The sequence below is a fragment of the Zosterops lateralis genome, assembly GCF_965231275.1.
Source record: "Zosterops lateralis genome assembly, chromosome: 3".
NCBI classification, from domain to species: Eukaryota; Metazoa; Chordata; class Aves; order Passeriformes; family Zosteropidae; genus Zosterops; species Zosterops lateralis.
The window spans coordinates 1,350,342-1,366,161 of record NC_139764.1 but is presented as its reverse complement, the minus strand read 5'-3'; the positions used below and the strand labels follow the sequence as shown (position 1 = coordinate 1,366,161).

The following is a 15,820-nucleotide window of genomic DNA, read 5'->3' as shown; positions in this document are numbered from 1 at the left end:
GACAGGGGTGGAGAATAAACACTGGGTGTGTGAAGTACAGACCACATGTGTGTGTGCAATACACTCTGTGCACAGTGTTGCTCTGTCAGTGTATATGCAATGTGTGTGCATGTCTGCAATGTGAGCACTGTGTGTGTACTGTGCATGTGTGCATTGTGTGCACAGTTTGTGTGTCTGTATAGTGTGTGTGTGTGCTGTGTGTCTGCTCTGTGGGCAGTGTCTGCACCGTGTATCTTTGTGTGTCTCTGTGTGTACTCTGTATCCATGTCTGCTGTGTGTGCACACTGTGTACGTGCAGTGTGTGTGGGATGTCCGTGTGGGTGACATTAGTGTGGCTGTGTCCCTGTCTGTGTGTGACTGCCCCAGTGCCAGCCATGGTTACCTGCAGTCGTCCCCTCCGGTGCTCACCACGAACTTGTCGTCGTGCGAGAAGCGGATGTTGGTCACGTGCGCCGAGTGCCCAAAGTACCGCTTGTGTTTGGCCTATGGGACAGGAGAGCAGCTCAGGGATGGCACCAGGCACAGCTCTGTGCCCGCAGCCAGCCTGACCCCGAAGCCTTTTTGCTCCCTGGGAGCTGCCTGTGGATGCACCACGCTGTTTAGATGCTGTAGGAGCTTCCTGAGGATGAACCACACTGGTTGGGTGCTGCAACACCGAGTGCTGAGGGGTTTGGGAAAAGCAAAAGCTGCTTTTCAAAAGGTGAAAGTAAAACAGGCACTTACAAATTTCTCCATGCATGGGAAGTCAAACAGCTTGACCAGCCCAAAGTCATCTCCTGTGACTATGTTCAGGCCAGCGTGGGTCACACAGGCGCAGTTGACATCTGCTTTATCTGCATTTCGTGGCCAGATCCCAATGACTTCGTCTCCAAGAATGCTGTTCCAAAATCAAGGTAAATAAAATGCAGTAGAGACCATAAGACTTAACACCTGCTGCTGCTCTTCCAACAGGGTGCAGAGCCAACACAGGTCAGTAATAAAAAATTGCTACATTTGAAATAAAAATGTCCCCTCTAAATGATTGCCCTGAGCTCATCATGGAGATCATCACATTAACACGTCATTTTTATGTGATTCTTAAGTAATCTCTATCCATTTAATCCTAGGTTTATTTCCCATGAAACCACTGGCATCATTGTACAGCAGCCCCCTGTGCAGCTCTGGTCTCTGTGGGCCTTTCCCCAAGATTTCTGACTGCACTGTTCCCTTAGCCACGAGTTCCTGAATGAGGGAATGCTTGTCTGGATGTCGACTCATTCTCATAAATAGGTGTTCTGCCCCTGGCTTTATCATTTACCCCCAGAGTCCCTGCCAGAGACATCTGCCTCCTCCCACCAGCTGTCAAGTGTTCTCTGAAATGGGGAATTTGGGGCGGATTTTTATGCCAGCAGAGCAGTGAGAGTAGGAGTATTCTCATTTACCTTCTCCCAGTCCTGCCTGGTTCTCATCCACTGTCAGTTCTGCCTTTGGCCTGTCCTACTTCTCACAGGAAGAGCACAGCCACAGTTCTGCAATGCTGGGGGCAGATTGCTGTGTTCTTCCACATCAGGAAATACATTTTAGTGACACTCACAACTCCTTAATACAATCAGTGCCTGTTTCCAGGCCTTCCCTGCTGCTGCTGTTTGCTGATGTGGGACAAGGCTGCCTGGAGTGGCCCAGAGCCATGTGAGGAGCCTGGGATGGGTGGCACTGCACCACTGTGAGTCTGTGACAGCCCCTGGTGTAATTAACAGCACTAATTACTACAGACACCAAACAGCCACAGCTGTGTGTAAAACCCCAAGGGTGTCAGATGGAGCTGTGAGGAAGCAGAGCCTGGGTGCACTGACAGGTTTGCCAGGTCCTGGGGACACCTCAGCATTCACACCCCCAAATCTGTGACCTGATCCCAGTGCTGGCCCTTGGCCCCACACTCTCCGTGGGTGTTACCTGGTCCACGTGGCCCAGGTGATTTTCTCTATGACTGCAGGGTCTGTGATCTGCTTTCCCAGTGGTACCTCGTGAACTTGACGCTTGTAGGCACCTGTGGATACCTGAAAGTGGGAAAAGAAAAACCTGGAAACTCTGCTACAAATACACCATTTTCTTTAAGATGTCCACCAGTCTCGCCAGATTTCATGAGGAATTAAACATGTAGGATAACATTTCTCTTTTTTCCTCATTATCGGAATTCATCATGTGCCATACAAAGGAATAACAGTGTTACAGTATGATGATGGAAAATGTTCACATGCAGAGATGACAAATTTTCTTTCACTTCTATACTTTGTCTCAACCTAATTTTACTAAATCAGAAACATTTCTGAAGGAAACCCCTTCAAATTAACAATTTAATTAAAACAAATTAACCTAGCTCTCACACACATCCCAGCCTCAGGGAGGAAGAGAACTGCTTTCATATGGTGATAATCCACAATTTCTTTATCAGCATTGCACCAGTTCCATTGACCTAGGATAATGCTTTGCCCTTAGCACAGCTTGAGCCTATCTCGTTATGGTGGCACAATAAACTCAGGCATTCGGGAGCCATCCCAGACATACCTGGATGTATCTGCTGTCTGCAGAGAAGTCCATCTGTATGACAAAACTGGCAATGTCCTTGCAGTAGCCAATTCGGTTTAGGGTTGTGCCTTGAGTGAGATCATAAAAATCCACAGTGTGTTCTTGTGAGCCCACTGCCAAAAACCTGTTATCTGGGCTGATCCTAGACAATAAAATATGGAGTGGGGGTGTCACTGGCTGTTTTGGTGCAAGATTTGCTTTTGCTCCTCATGCTAACATGACAGTTACTTTTTTAAATGGAAAACACAAAAACTCTTCTATCAACACCAGGACCCAAACCAAAACTTGATGCTTAAGAGAAGAGAAAGACTCAGGGTATCTCTGGCAGAAGACAGGGTTAGATAAAATATTGGGAAGAAATTGTTGCCTTGTTGTGAGGGTGGTGAGGCCCAGACACAGGTTCCCAAGAGAAGCTGTGGCTACCCCACCACTGGAAGTGTCCAAAACCAGGTTGGACACTGGGGCTTGGAGCAACCTGGGATAGTGGAAGGTATTCCTGCTCATGGCAGGGGGTGGCACTGGATGAGGTTTAAGGTCCCTTCCAACCCAGACCATTCTGTGACTATTCTATATTGTTTGAGGTTAAATGATGTTTATATTGCACTCAAATAAAGCCACAGCACAATGACACTAATCCTCTGGGATTCAGCAACAGGAACTGCAATTTGGAAAATTAATTCCCATAATTACAGCTGTGCAGCATGGCTGTTACTGAATTAAGCACCACCACAGTGCCTTTCAGCAACTCACATAGCTTTCAACAAACATGGACTTACAAAACCTCTGCAAATCCACTTGGGACTCGACGGCCCTTTCCTCGAGCCAGGGCTGCGTATCTTGAGCACCTCCTACCTGATGTCCTGGATTGCAGACTTCCTGTCCCGCTTCTTGCCCCAGACCTTGAGGCTGTTGACCAGCAGGATGATGAACTCTCCATTCCTCATGCCAATGGCCACCATCTCGCCGTCGGGGCTGTAGGCGGCACAGCACGCAGGGTGCCCCAGGCTCACCTTGTTCACCAGCTTCTGCGGGGACACACGCAACAGGCTCACACCTCCCCAGCACACAGCTTCCAAACACAAAGTATAAGATTTGCTTCATTAAAAAAAAAAAAAAAAAAAAAGTCTCTGTTTCCCTCTAAACATAAACCTGAAAATGTCACACCGAGACTCACATCCCACCAGGCGTATGTTGCTAAGCAGGCTTCAAAATAGATACGTGATTCAGATGGGGGGTTCATGTTTGCATTATTTCATAGATTGACACCCAGTTTCACACCAGAAAAAGGACTATTTAGCAGAATGAGCTGAAAAATCTATTTCCTAATTTGTTTCAAAGGTGATTTTGACATCCTCAACAACTGCTGAAACTGCTGATTGGCACAGAACTTTCCCATTTCGTTTGACATGTGGAAACATCCTAGAAAGCTCTTGGATTTTCACCTAGTTGGTTGTATTTATAATATATTCATTTTCCTCAATAAAAATTATTCCTGTTAGCTCAGGTAACAAGCTTTTAAAAAGGTTTATGCTGGCCAAGATGAGCAGAAATCTTTTTAGTGTTTTGTTTTTTTTTTTTAAATGCTTTGTTGTTTTTAAAAATGGTCAATTTGACTTGGAAAAATCCCTGAGGCAACATGCTGAATTCCAAAGGAAGGCTCTGAAGAGGAGGGAGTCATGTCTGCCAGGAAGGCAGAACGATGCCCCTGGTAGGGGCTGAGTGTGTGACAGCACAGTCTGCATCACCCAGACTGGCAATGTGGAAATAAAATGCTTCCTTGATCCCCCAGCCTGCAGATTTAGATCAAAATAAGCAATGCCCAACAAGAGGCACTCCATGAGCAGGTGTGCTGGTGAATCCCTGCATTCCTCTGGGAGTGCTGGCTGTGGGACAGCCCGGCACCTCTCCCACACCAAGGATTCACCTTTGCGCTAACAGCAGGTAAAGAACTGGGGCCAAACAAGACCAAGAGCTGCTCAGGACAGAGGCAAAAGCTGCTCTCATTCCAGGGCTCCTCAAAGGCACAGCTGGAAAAATGGATGCTTGGATAAAATGTTCATTTTTAATTACACACTGTTATGTTCACGGTACTCACTTTGTCTGACAGGTCCCAGATCCTGGCTGTTCCATCATTGCTTGCAGAGATAAATATGTCTTTGGAGGGGTGAGTTGCCAAGCCCCAGATTTCCCCTTCCATGTGACAGTCAATTAACAAGTTTGAAGCAGCATTTTTTTCTCCTACTTCAAGGATTTCTCCATCTTTTGTTCCCACTAAGATTTTTCCCTGTTTGTAGCCAAAGGAGTGGAGAAAGGTGGTCAGTGTAATAGTAACTGCCATGGTTTAAACTGCCAGAGCTTCCTTGGCAAATACTTGGAAAAAGCATAAACAGATTAAGTTTGTAATTGGTTAATGGCTACTTGATTGGAAATATAAGACATTCCTCACTGGTGTTGTTATCAAGGAATGTGTCAGATCCCTGGGCAAAATGAAATAGAGAGCATCCCTGGAGCACTCGGCTGGACATCCTGTGTAGCACCACTGCTGCCTTCTCATTTACAATCTAGACACCTGCAAGAGTGATGGCAGCAAGTCCAATCACTCTGTTATTTCTGCTGCGTTCCACTTCACCAAAACTCATGGTCTCTCGGCAACTCCCAGTGGGGGTTTTGTGGCTTTAAAGAACAAACAGGAGCTCCGGGAAGGTGCTGAGCTTTGCCCTCTGTCCCCGGCCTCTCCTCACCTTGCCCCGGCACACGGAGCGCACGCACTCGATGAGCTGCCCGGTCTCCAGCTGGAAGGCTCGGCACCGCTTCATCTCCTGGTCCCACAGCTTCACTGCTCCCCCCTCCTTCGTGCTGCAAGGGAGGCCTGGCGTTACCTGGATGGCTTCTTTACACATGGAAATCCCACCAGTATATTTCTGCTTAAATCACAAAACCATACATTGACCCACCCTGCACCTCGTTATGGTACAATGGGAAGCAAATAATACACAAATTAATGATTTCACACTTCATGTTTTAAACAGCACCACAATTTTGTACAAACCAAACTGTTCTCTTGCCACTTATCTCAAATCTCTGTTTCTTGGCAAATCTTTTCCTTGTAGGAATCCCTAAGACCCGCAGCATCTCCACTGGGAGAGACTGTCTGTAGTCTGACAGAACTAACAAATGAAGAAAACTTTATTTATGGCAGGAGCTCAGGCAATGAGAGCTTATCCAGGTGTTTGGATCAATCCCACAGAGGTACAGCATAACATGTGCCACTGTGACCCTCAAGGATCCTCCTTTAGTCCTTCACTTACTGAGCCGCCTGGGCAGGTTATGCAAAGCTGAGAGTGAAACTGCTACAGCACAGCGACAGTTTATCTCTGGGGTGCTGGACAAGTAATGAAAACAAAAACCACACAAGAGAGACAGAGGTTGGGCATTTTAGGAAGATCCTGCGTCTTACGGCCTCTCCTTCCCTCCAGTAACGATGAGCCCGTCCCGCAGAGTCGTGTACATGGTGAACACTGGTCCCGTGTGAGCCTTGGCCACCAGCCTGACCAGAAAATGATCCTTCCACACGTAGACATCTCCATTTATGGCACCAGTGAACGTGAGGCTATTCTGCAACACACAGCAGCAAGCTCTGATGTAACAGACACCTTGGCATTTTTGTTCAGCTTCAAGTAAAATTCTTTAAATTAAATTTAAAAGTCCTTAATGACCACACTGGATTGTCACCATTGGTGGTATCACTAGCATTACCATTACCAAATACCATTAGCAGAAAGAATAACCAGCAAAGTGAAGAGGGAAAAAAAAAAATAAAAAAAGAAGCAAAAAAAGCAGGGCAATAGGTGTTAATAGGCACAGAACTTAATAGAAGACCTTCATCCAGTTGTGATCAGGAAATTCAGAGAAGGATCTCAAGGTGCACAGGTTTTAAATCCACATTTCACTAACGGGCACTGGGTTGGATTTCAGCAAAGAAAACTGACAGAGGAATTTACAAAGGTAACGTAAAATCCTGTAAGAGGCAATTTGAACTCACTGCTCCGAAGGCAACAGAGAGCATGGTTTGCATTTTGGCATCTTCCATGGAACCAATGACTCCTTTCTTGTAGAGCAAAGCACTGCCAGCCAAGGTCCAGAACTTCATGTGTTTGACCCCCACAGACACAAACTGAGTGTCGGAGTCCGGGCGGAACTCCACCACGAAGATCCTTTCCAGGTGTCCTCCCCTGCTGGCAACTTTAGCCCCTGATTTAATGAGGAAAGGATAAAAACAAAGCTGAATTTACCTGAGAAATTAAGTTCTGATACGGTTTTATCAAATAAATTGAGCTGGTATTGGATTAGAGATCTGTGTTGCAGCTGCTGATAGCTGCAAATCCCAATACTGTTTAGTGTATTAAACATCTTGGATGCAACTCCCATAGTCCCTGGTTATTCCATTGCATCCCATAGATTTAGGAAATGCAGATTTAAGGCCTCCATAGCACAGTCTGTCTCCTGAGTCAGTGAAATAACACAGAAATGTTTGCTATCATCTGATGAAAAAAGCACAGGGACACACTAATGAGCTGAGGCACTTTTCCTTTCCCCTTTGCCATTTCCAAAGATAATTCTTTTCTGGAAATTACTTCCCAAAGACCTATCTCCATTGTAGTACTTGAAGTGCTTTAGGAAAGAAAAGGAATGATTTTTCCTTAATTTCCTGTAATTTTACATTAAGCATCATTCTTTCCTTAATTTCCACTTACAATTGGTGTTTAAAACTTATCCTCCTGTTCATATTTCCCAGCCCTTTGCCATCTTTAACTGCTTAACTGGGATTAACTCAGAATGAGGACACAAAAGCCCAAAGAGTTGAAAGGCAAAGCCAGTCATCGTTCTCCGCTCTGTTAGGCTGAAGGAACAAGATTTCCCCCGGTTTTTACCTTCTTGCCACCTCCAGACGGTGATGGTGTGTTCTGGGTCGACTCCCACTGACACCAGCAGTTTGCCAGTGGCACTGAAGTTCACGTAATTGACCCCTTTGGTGTGGAAGCAGCGCAGCATGGACAGGGTCTGCTTGCTCATGGCATCCCATATATGAATTGTGGGGGTTGTACCTGTGGGCAGAAAGAGGCAGGAAAAGAGAACTGATTCTGGAAAGCTTCAGTGCAAACCAGGCATTTTTCAAGAACATTTAACCTGAACAGACATTAGTTGGGGGGTTGGATTTGTTTGAAGATTAGCACTACTGGGAAACAAAGAGAAATCAAAATAGCTCGCAAAACACAGAGTGGGAATCATTGTAGTCCATGAAGTCAGACAAATTCTAGAAGAATAATGTAACATTCATGAAGAGCCTCATGCAAAAGAAATTGCCTGCAGATGTTTCACTTGTATCCATGGTTCACACAGATACAATGAGGCAACATGAAACTTGTACAGGACTCTGCTAAATTCAAAAACAAATCATCCTTACCTGGGAATTCTGTCATGTCACCTGCATTGTGAGAGCAATGGCAAATGAGGAAGCACCAAGGGAAAACAATAGGTGAAATAAGTCATGTGGCTCGTGCTGAAGTGCCACCATCAGCACCAAAAGGAAAACAAAATTAAAAACTTGGAAATGGATATGGATTAAATCAACAAAACAAATAAGCAGGAATATTGTTGAACTTTTTTTGGTATATTGGCTTTTATACACAAATATTGCAACAATATTTAGTATTTTTAAGTTCTAAAAATTGTATCTAAAAGAAATGTTAAAGGCATGCAGGTTTTAAATATTATTAAATTCAAAAGTGAAGCAAATCTCTAGTTACACAAAGTATCAAACTCAGATGCACTGATCTCCTGAGGCCCAGGAAAAGGACCTTTAGCCTTTTCCATGTCACAGAAATCAGCATTTTGCACAGCTCTGGCACCATATGCAGGTTTGGGTGCTCCCTCCACATTCCAGGCGCAGTGATCATGCTCAGGACAGGGAGCAGAGAGTTTGTGTTTGTCACTGTGTTCATCACTGCCATTCCTTGCTCCCTGTTAAGTGACTCCCCTCTTGAAGTTACACGTTCCATCCTCCTTCCAGAATGGGCTGAGTCACGGTTCTGATCTCATTCTCCTCCATAAAGTTAATTATTCCAGCATTAGGCTGAGAGGCACCAGATCCCTCTCAAGGCTTGGGACAACTCATCCTGCATTCCTCACGGAATGTTTGCTCCTGCAGGACTCTCCATGTAAATAATAAACCCACAAATAAATGTGGTTTCTCAGCTGTCCCCTGGTATGTGCCCTAACCTCTGCTGAGAGCTCTCTGTTTCTGGTCTTTTCTGTACAACTCCTGTATTCCTGCAGAGAAAATGATGCTCAGTGTATCCTCACTGCTAAACAGTGCCTTGGACACACGAAGGAAAGAAGGAATTCTATAAATCAGGTTACTGAAATGATTAGGCAATTTATCAAAGCTTGCCTTCTGAAACATGATTACACTACAATTAACTCTAAAGTCCAATCACTCACTGTCAGAGATGAAATTTAAACAGTAAGAAAACCTTGGAGCTTGATTACTTCTTCCAAATCAAACAAAAAGTAAAATTCCCCCACAGAAAAGCCCCAAATCAATCAGCGCCCTGTGAGTGAAGCTTTGCTGTGGGGTCACGTACCGATCTGGCTGGTGGCCACCACATTCTTGTACTTGGGGTGCTGGTTCACCGTCAGGCACAGGATGTCATCAGTGTGCTCCAGGTAGAAGCTCTGGCTACCTAATGACATCCAAGTAGGATTTCAGTCACTACAGGACTGAGGGAAGAGCCACCACAGCAGCACAGACTGTTTGGGCAGGCTGTTGCAGCTCTGCAAGGGATGAGGGGCCACTAAAGCTGCACATGGCTGCACTGCCCTCATGCCTAGGCACGCTTCCCAAATGCACTATGGACACAACCATCAACACACAGAGGTGGATACAAAAGCAGTATTTGGGAAATTATCTATATATCCAGGAAATCAGCCTAAGGATCAGCCCACAGCCACCAGAACTGCCAATACAAAGCTGTCCTAGGGTGACTTTATGATGTTTGTATCCCCAGTTGTCTGTTCTGTTTATGTTAGCTATTATGGTCTGTGCCTTTAAGGCTGGTTCCGAGAGCGAAGCAGGGAGAAAGAGAAGCGCTGAGTTTGTTTTCAGAAGCTGCTCTCTCTCCTCCCCATCCTGCTCCTGGACTGTGTTGCCTGCAGCACAGACAGACAGCAGGACAGAGATCTCCTGTGCTTTTTAGCCAGTTGAGGCAGAGAAGTTCCCTAGACTGGTTTTTTTTTTTTCCTTCTTCTGTTTCTTGGAACTGTTTTAACCTGTTTTGGACTGAAATCCCAGAAAACACCTGGAGCTCACACCTGCAGCTCACTTGGGCCCAGGGCAGCATTTTCCAGTGCCAGAGGGACTGATAAGAGACTGGGAGAACTGAGCTACAACCCACGGCAAGGACTTTCTCAATTTTGCCCTCTCTCTTTATAGAACAGCAAGAGGTTTTGTTGTTTCATATAATTCATTTTTTATTCTTGTGGATACTTTGCTTGTTAAATAGTTTTTTCCACTTTTCTCCAAGTAAATCTTTTCCCAAATCACCTGGGAGAGGGGCCACTTGAGCTTGCTATTCAGGAGGGACCCCATTTGGAGGTTTTCTCCCCAATTTGCTCTAAACCAGGACAAAAGCCCAGGTTTCCCAGTGAACTGAGGCAGTGAGTGGGGAAGTGAAGTGGAGGCAAAGCCCTCCCAAGGGAATGGGCCCAGAAAGGGCAGATGGGGCCATCCTCATTTCCCAGCCCACAGGCCAGAGGCTGTCCTGGGACTGGAGTCCCCAAAGGCCACCTACAATGGGTTTGTACTATTTATCCAGATGCAAAATGTGGGAAAGTCATGGGAATAATAAAATGTTCAGACTTTCAATTAAAAATATTTTCCTTATGAAGCAATTTTATCTCCAAGTATTGTTTCAAGTGGAATTACCAGTGGAGAGGTTTTGGACAATGCCTGCTGCAGCTGTATGGAAAATAATGTCAGCACCATCGTTCAGGTAATGGAGGTTGTTGCGACAGTCAAATCCTCTGTATCCAAACACATGGTCTAAAGCCAGCTCCTGGTTCAGGAAAACAAAGAGAACAAGAGTGAAATGAAACAAAAAATGAGGAGATTTTAGAGACTGGACCACTTAAGGACAATTCTAAATTACACAAGTACAAATGTCTTGTAGAGGCAACAGAATAAAAAAACAATAATTAGATATCCTTACTCTGCTCATTGATTGAAGCACAACATCATCAGAGGCTATCAACCACCTTTAATTGGTCAACTAAAGCATTGCACTTATATTATTTTCTTTTTTAATTTTTTCAGGGGGCTATAAATGTTCTGGTTCTGTAAATTTCCATTCCAAACAGATACAACTCACAGAACAGGCTTGATTTTATTGCTCTTCCAATCACAGTTTAATATTTATATAGGGTATCAGATATTATAAATAAGCTATCTGCAGAGTTTTCAAAAATTATAAACTACCAAATTTCCACACACCAAATTCTGACCTTAAAGTCCTTAAATGAAGCCAGGGCAGGCTATAAGTAACTCTGTAAATAAGACATTAATCAGAGGTGTAATTGCAGCTTACAATGAACAGTTGCCAAGGAAATTTCCTCCAGGAACCCAGGATGGTTAATGGATTGTTGTTAGTGCTGCCTTGGAGCCCTGAAGCCAGACTTAATAACTGTCCCAAACACAATCACAGCTCACTGACAACAATCCCAATTAGCCAAAGACCAAGTGTTGCAAATGGTCCACAAAGGTCACAGAATATTCCTTGTTCTGCATATTATGAGGAAATTCAAATAAATGGTTTGAGGGAGAAAGGAAAGTTCCAAAGTCAATGATTCCATCATTCAAGATCCTACACAGGATTTTTTCTGGGCCAAACCGCTAGTTCTGGATATACTTCCCTTGGGATTGAGCAGAGAGCAAGGGAATGCATATACTCTGTGATTGTACCTGCCCTTCACTCAGAGACAAAAGAGGGATGGTTTTCACCCAGAGCATGTTACTTTTAAAGAAATTTAGAAGACATTAATCCTGACCTCAACCAGTTTCTTTTTTTTGTTGACATTGTTCTTTTGCAGTTTCTCAGGCTGAGGAGCAGCTCTGCTCACGGGTGGCCTGAAAAGAACATTTAAAAAAGGAAACAATCAATATGTTTGAAGGTAAAATACAACCTTCAAAACCACAGCATATGTGAGCAGCAAATGGACAGTTACCCCCTGTATAAGCTTTTTTCAGAGTTGTACAATAAACTGATTAAAATCCTGCACTTTTTGATAGAAAGAGTGGAAACATTGATGTAGACTTTGAGGATGAGTGGCAGAACAACAAACCTTACATCACTCAAAAGACTCCAAACCATAATGATTTAAATCCATGGAAAAATCCTTGAATATGAAATTATGGTAAATTGGTGCTTTCAGAAATGATCTGAAGTAATTTCTGCAGCTGGCAGTTGACCTCTGCCCAGCCTTCCCTCTTCTGAGAAACCCCATCCCAAAATCTTGACATGGCTTTAATAAAATCTTCTCAAAATCATATTAAAGAAAAAATGGTTGCATTTAAATGCACAAGTCATTCATCCAGGGGAATCTGGGAGACTGAGGCCAGCAAAGCTTTTTTGTTGTTAATTACAGTTGCTAAAAGTAGCTAAAGAGACAAATGCAGAATACAGGCTGGGACAAAATCTGATGTGTGCAAATGGTCTGTAAGGCCAGATAACCTCTGCTGCTGCTGTTGATCCTGCTGGGAAAAAAAGGGACAGAGCTAAGGGGAGCACTTGGAAAGCATTCCCAGAGCTTATGATTCCAGAAAAATGTGACCTTGCTATTACATTCCACACACCGTGTAATTCGTTCCTGTCCTGAGACCATAACTACCAGTAATTCCCATTATACAAAAAAATTAATTAGAGGAGAATAGAATCCTTTTTGTGTATAGGTAGCTGCTTTTTCTGGAGCTGGATTTTTCATGGAAGGTATTAAAGGCTTGGTGGGCAGAGCATAGTGGGGACTGAGCCCTGTGGGAATGAGCAGCAGGACCACCTGAGCTCTGAGACAGAGCAAAGCTGAGGGTAACCAGTCTAACCTGTGTCTCAGGCACAGCAAGGACCAACGAGCACATCAGCAGGTGACCCCGCAACATGAAGAGAGTGAAAGAGTTACCTTGATCCCCTTGTAAGCAGCAAATAAAGCCAAGCAAGAAACTTAATAGAGTTTAGGAGTCACTTCTGAGCACGAGACTCATGCACAAGCACTTTTTGAGAGAGTAGCAGTCATTCCTGGGGCACAACATGTGCTATCCAAGCATGCCAGCAAGGACTAAAACAGAAACCAAAGAGCGCACGGACCTGGCAACATCACACTCGTCATCCCTGGGCAGACTCAGGGATAAAGATCCCACAGGATGGAGGGGAAAGGGAAGCTACATCCATCCAAGCTTCCTGCACACTTTGCACCAGAGCAGAACAGGATTCCATGCTTGGTTTATTTTCAGGAGCCTGACAGGGAGAAGACTGGTAGGAAGTTGACAATCTCCTAGGTGCTGCTGAGACTGCACACAATGGATGATTGTTCTCTATCCCAGCTCAGCTGCAATTTAGCCCCACAATTGCTGTGGGGAGGCCAAGTCACTGCCAGGACAGCCTGTCCTGCCTTGTGCTCAGGGAACAAGTACCGTTATTTCCTCAGAAAGCAGTCAATTGAGTCCCCTGGGGTGACCCTGGGTGGAGCAGGACCAAGCAGTGGTGTTGTCACCGTCAGGGAAGAGGCAGAGGAAGTTATTACAAAACTTAATTGTCTTTAAAAGTAATTAATTCATTATTTCATCTCAGCCCAGATTTATGAGGGCCTCTGAGCTGGCACTTAGGAAAATAATTGTTTTCTTGTATGCTTTTTTCTGTTTTAGTGTTATTTCAAACAAGATAATTTCCACATTTCTTTATCTAGGAATATTAAAGTTTATGACAAGAGCAAGCCAAAATACTTCATGAAAGCAAGAGAACACTACCACTGCGACATGCTTGACAGTCACCAGATTGTAAACATGAGGCTTAATTTGGAGACACACACGGATACTTTTATACATACCTACTCACAGCACACACAAACACAGATGTTGTGTGCATTCATATATACATAGCCATGTATATATGCACGCGTGTGCATTCAACTGCCTCATCACCATCTTCATAAAACAAAACGGAAAGCAGCACATTTGAAACATTTTAAGAAGTAATTTCACTTTTAACAAGCCTGTGACTACACCTAGTTTGTTTTCATACAGAAGATGACACTGCCAAGACAAGAAATTTGCACTGTAGCAAACGACATCCCTTTGCCCTGTTGGACCTGTGCAACCTGCATGGCACATTCCCAGCAATCCAGGCCTCAGCTGGACTCCCCATCAGTACTTACTTGACAATTCCCTGCCTCCAAAGGAAAGCAAGTTAAAACACAACACAAGCATTAAAGGTTTCTTTACAGCAATTTAAAACAAACATGCTTAGATTACGTGATGGCATGGAGGAGCTCCGGGAAAGGTAAGACACAGTTAGATATTAGAGGGTTTCAGTTCTTTGGGTACTGTGAATACAGCAGAGAAGATTTCTGTTACTCATGGCAATCTCCAGGATGTTCTCACATGAGGACACACAGTTGTCAGTCAGAGATAGAAGTCCAGATCCAAACTGACAAAACCTCAGCACCACCTTCATGTAGAAATGTGAAAAGACATGAGTGAACATTCCCTCCAGCCACAGGGGGAGAGAAGCCCAAATCAGGGGTGCAACGAACAGGCAGCACCAGGATGGAGAACAACAGATGGACACAACAAGAACTGGGCTAGGGGGAAGAGGGAATGGGGTTTTGGAAGAATGGAGCACCTTGAGGGAGGAAAGAGATGTGATCTTAGAGAAAAGGGCCAAATCACGAGGGGGAAAAAAGCTAGATCTGTTTAGATGGAAAATAAAGATTGAAAGAAAAGGCAGATCAAAAACTTATGATAAATTCTATGGGAGGAGGATATAACCAACTCCTGTTTCCAGGGCACAGGCTAAAATTGCTATCTGGCTGGAGATTCTGACTGCAGAATCAGGGAGAACACAAGCATTCTGCTCCAAGGCCAATGGGAATGGCATGGGAATTCCAGAAACAGCGTCACGTGAAAGGGAGCAACAACGTCTGGAGCAGGGACAGATGGACAGGAGTGTCCTACAACCCAGAAGGTGACAGGCTGAGCCAGAACAGGTAGGGAAAAGCTTTGAGCCCAAAAGGGAGACAGACATGGATTTACATGGCTGCAAATTGGAGAGGGAACACACTTGGATCTACACAAACATGAGCAGGACTGCTCCTGAGAAGAGAAAGCAAGGTTCAAGGAGAGGGAAGAGTGATATGGTTGAGTTTGGCAACAGAACAAAAATCCAAGGTTTAAAAAATATACTGTTCATTTCAGAAAAAATGAAAAAGCAGCTTTTAAAAGTGCCCTTAACCAGTAACAGGAGGGAACTCCCAAGTGGCCCCAAACTGCTCAAAACTCCTTGAGCTTTAATCCCTTCCCAGAGAAGGGTTTAAAAGATTTTGTAAATTCTAAACCCTTGGATTTTCCCATCCCAACATACATAGGAATTTTACATACAACTTTTCCTGCTGTTACTTTTTTCTTAACATTTTGTAGCTATCATAAGATAACAAAAAGAATAGGATTCAACATGAAAATACCCTACTCTCAAATATAGCAGATCAAAGCAAAGCTCAAACAGAACTATAGAGAAACACCAGTGGTAAATAATGTTTTTAAAGGACTGACAAAGCTTTACATGGTTACAATATTTATAACTTCACGTGTATGCTGATGCACTCTTTAAAATAAAAAAAATAATTTAAAAAAAGAAAATAAATAAAAATTAAAAAGTACTGCAGGACATATGGTGGAGCCAGCTGTTGTTGCAGCCTGTCAGGGCAGCTGGTCACTGCATTCCCAGGTCATTCCAGCTCAGTGCCCAGTGAAACAAGTACCACAGCAATTAGTAAGAAGGGCAATCACTGGAAACCTGAGGGCCTTTGTTCTGAACACCTTGGGAAGTTTTTCCCTAAACAGCTCCTGTAGCACAGACTGGCCCTACTGCACCAGGACCTGCTGTCCCTGACACCCTGGACACGCCATCCCACACACTCTGGACTCTCCAGACAC

The 15,820-nt window shown here is 44.2% G+C and overlaps 1 protein-coding gene across 1 annotated transcript in view; it reads right to left on the bottom strand.

The window, feature by feature from the left end:
- The window catches only part of EML6 (EMAP like 6), a gene marked incomplete at its 5' end in the record, with an annotated part of 91,382 nt that overhangs the window by 3,477 nt on the left and 72,085 nt on the right, over positions 1–15,820 (bottom strand). The window contains 13 exons of the mRNA XM_083856913.1: positions 383–483; positions 724–877; positions 1,933–2,036; positions 2,545–2,707; positions 3,418–3,590; positions 4,661–4,849; positions 5,307–5,421; positions 6,023–6,180; positions 6,608–6,816; positions 7,497–7,670; positions 9,210–9,308; positions 10,550–10,679; positions 11,668–11,746. Coding sequence (XP_083713039.1) covers positions 383–483; positions 724–877; positions 1,933–2,036; positions 2,545–2,707; positions 3,418–3,590; positions 4,661–4,849; positions 5,307–5,421; positions 6,023–6,180; positions 6,608–6,816; positions 7,497–7,670; positions 9,210–9,308; positions 10,550–10,679; positions 11,668–11,746 — 1,848 coding nt within the window. The remainder of the gene's footprint in view (positions 1–382; positions 484–723; positions 878–1,932; positions 2,037–2,544; positions 2,708–3,417; positions 3,591–4,660; positions 4,850–5,306; positions 5,422–6,022; positions 6,181–6,607; positions 6,817–7,496; positions 7,671–9,209; positions 9,309–10,549; positions 10,680–11,667; positions 11,747–15,820) is intronic.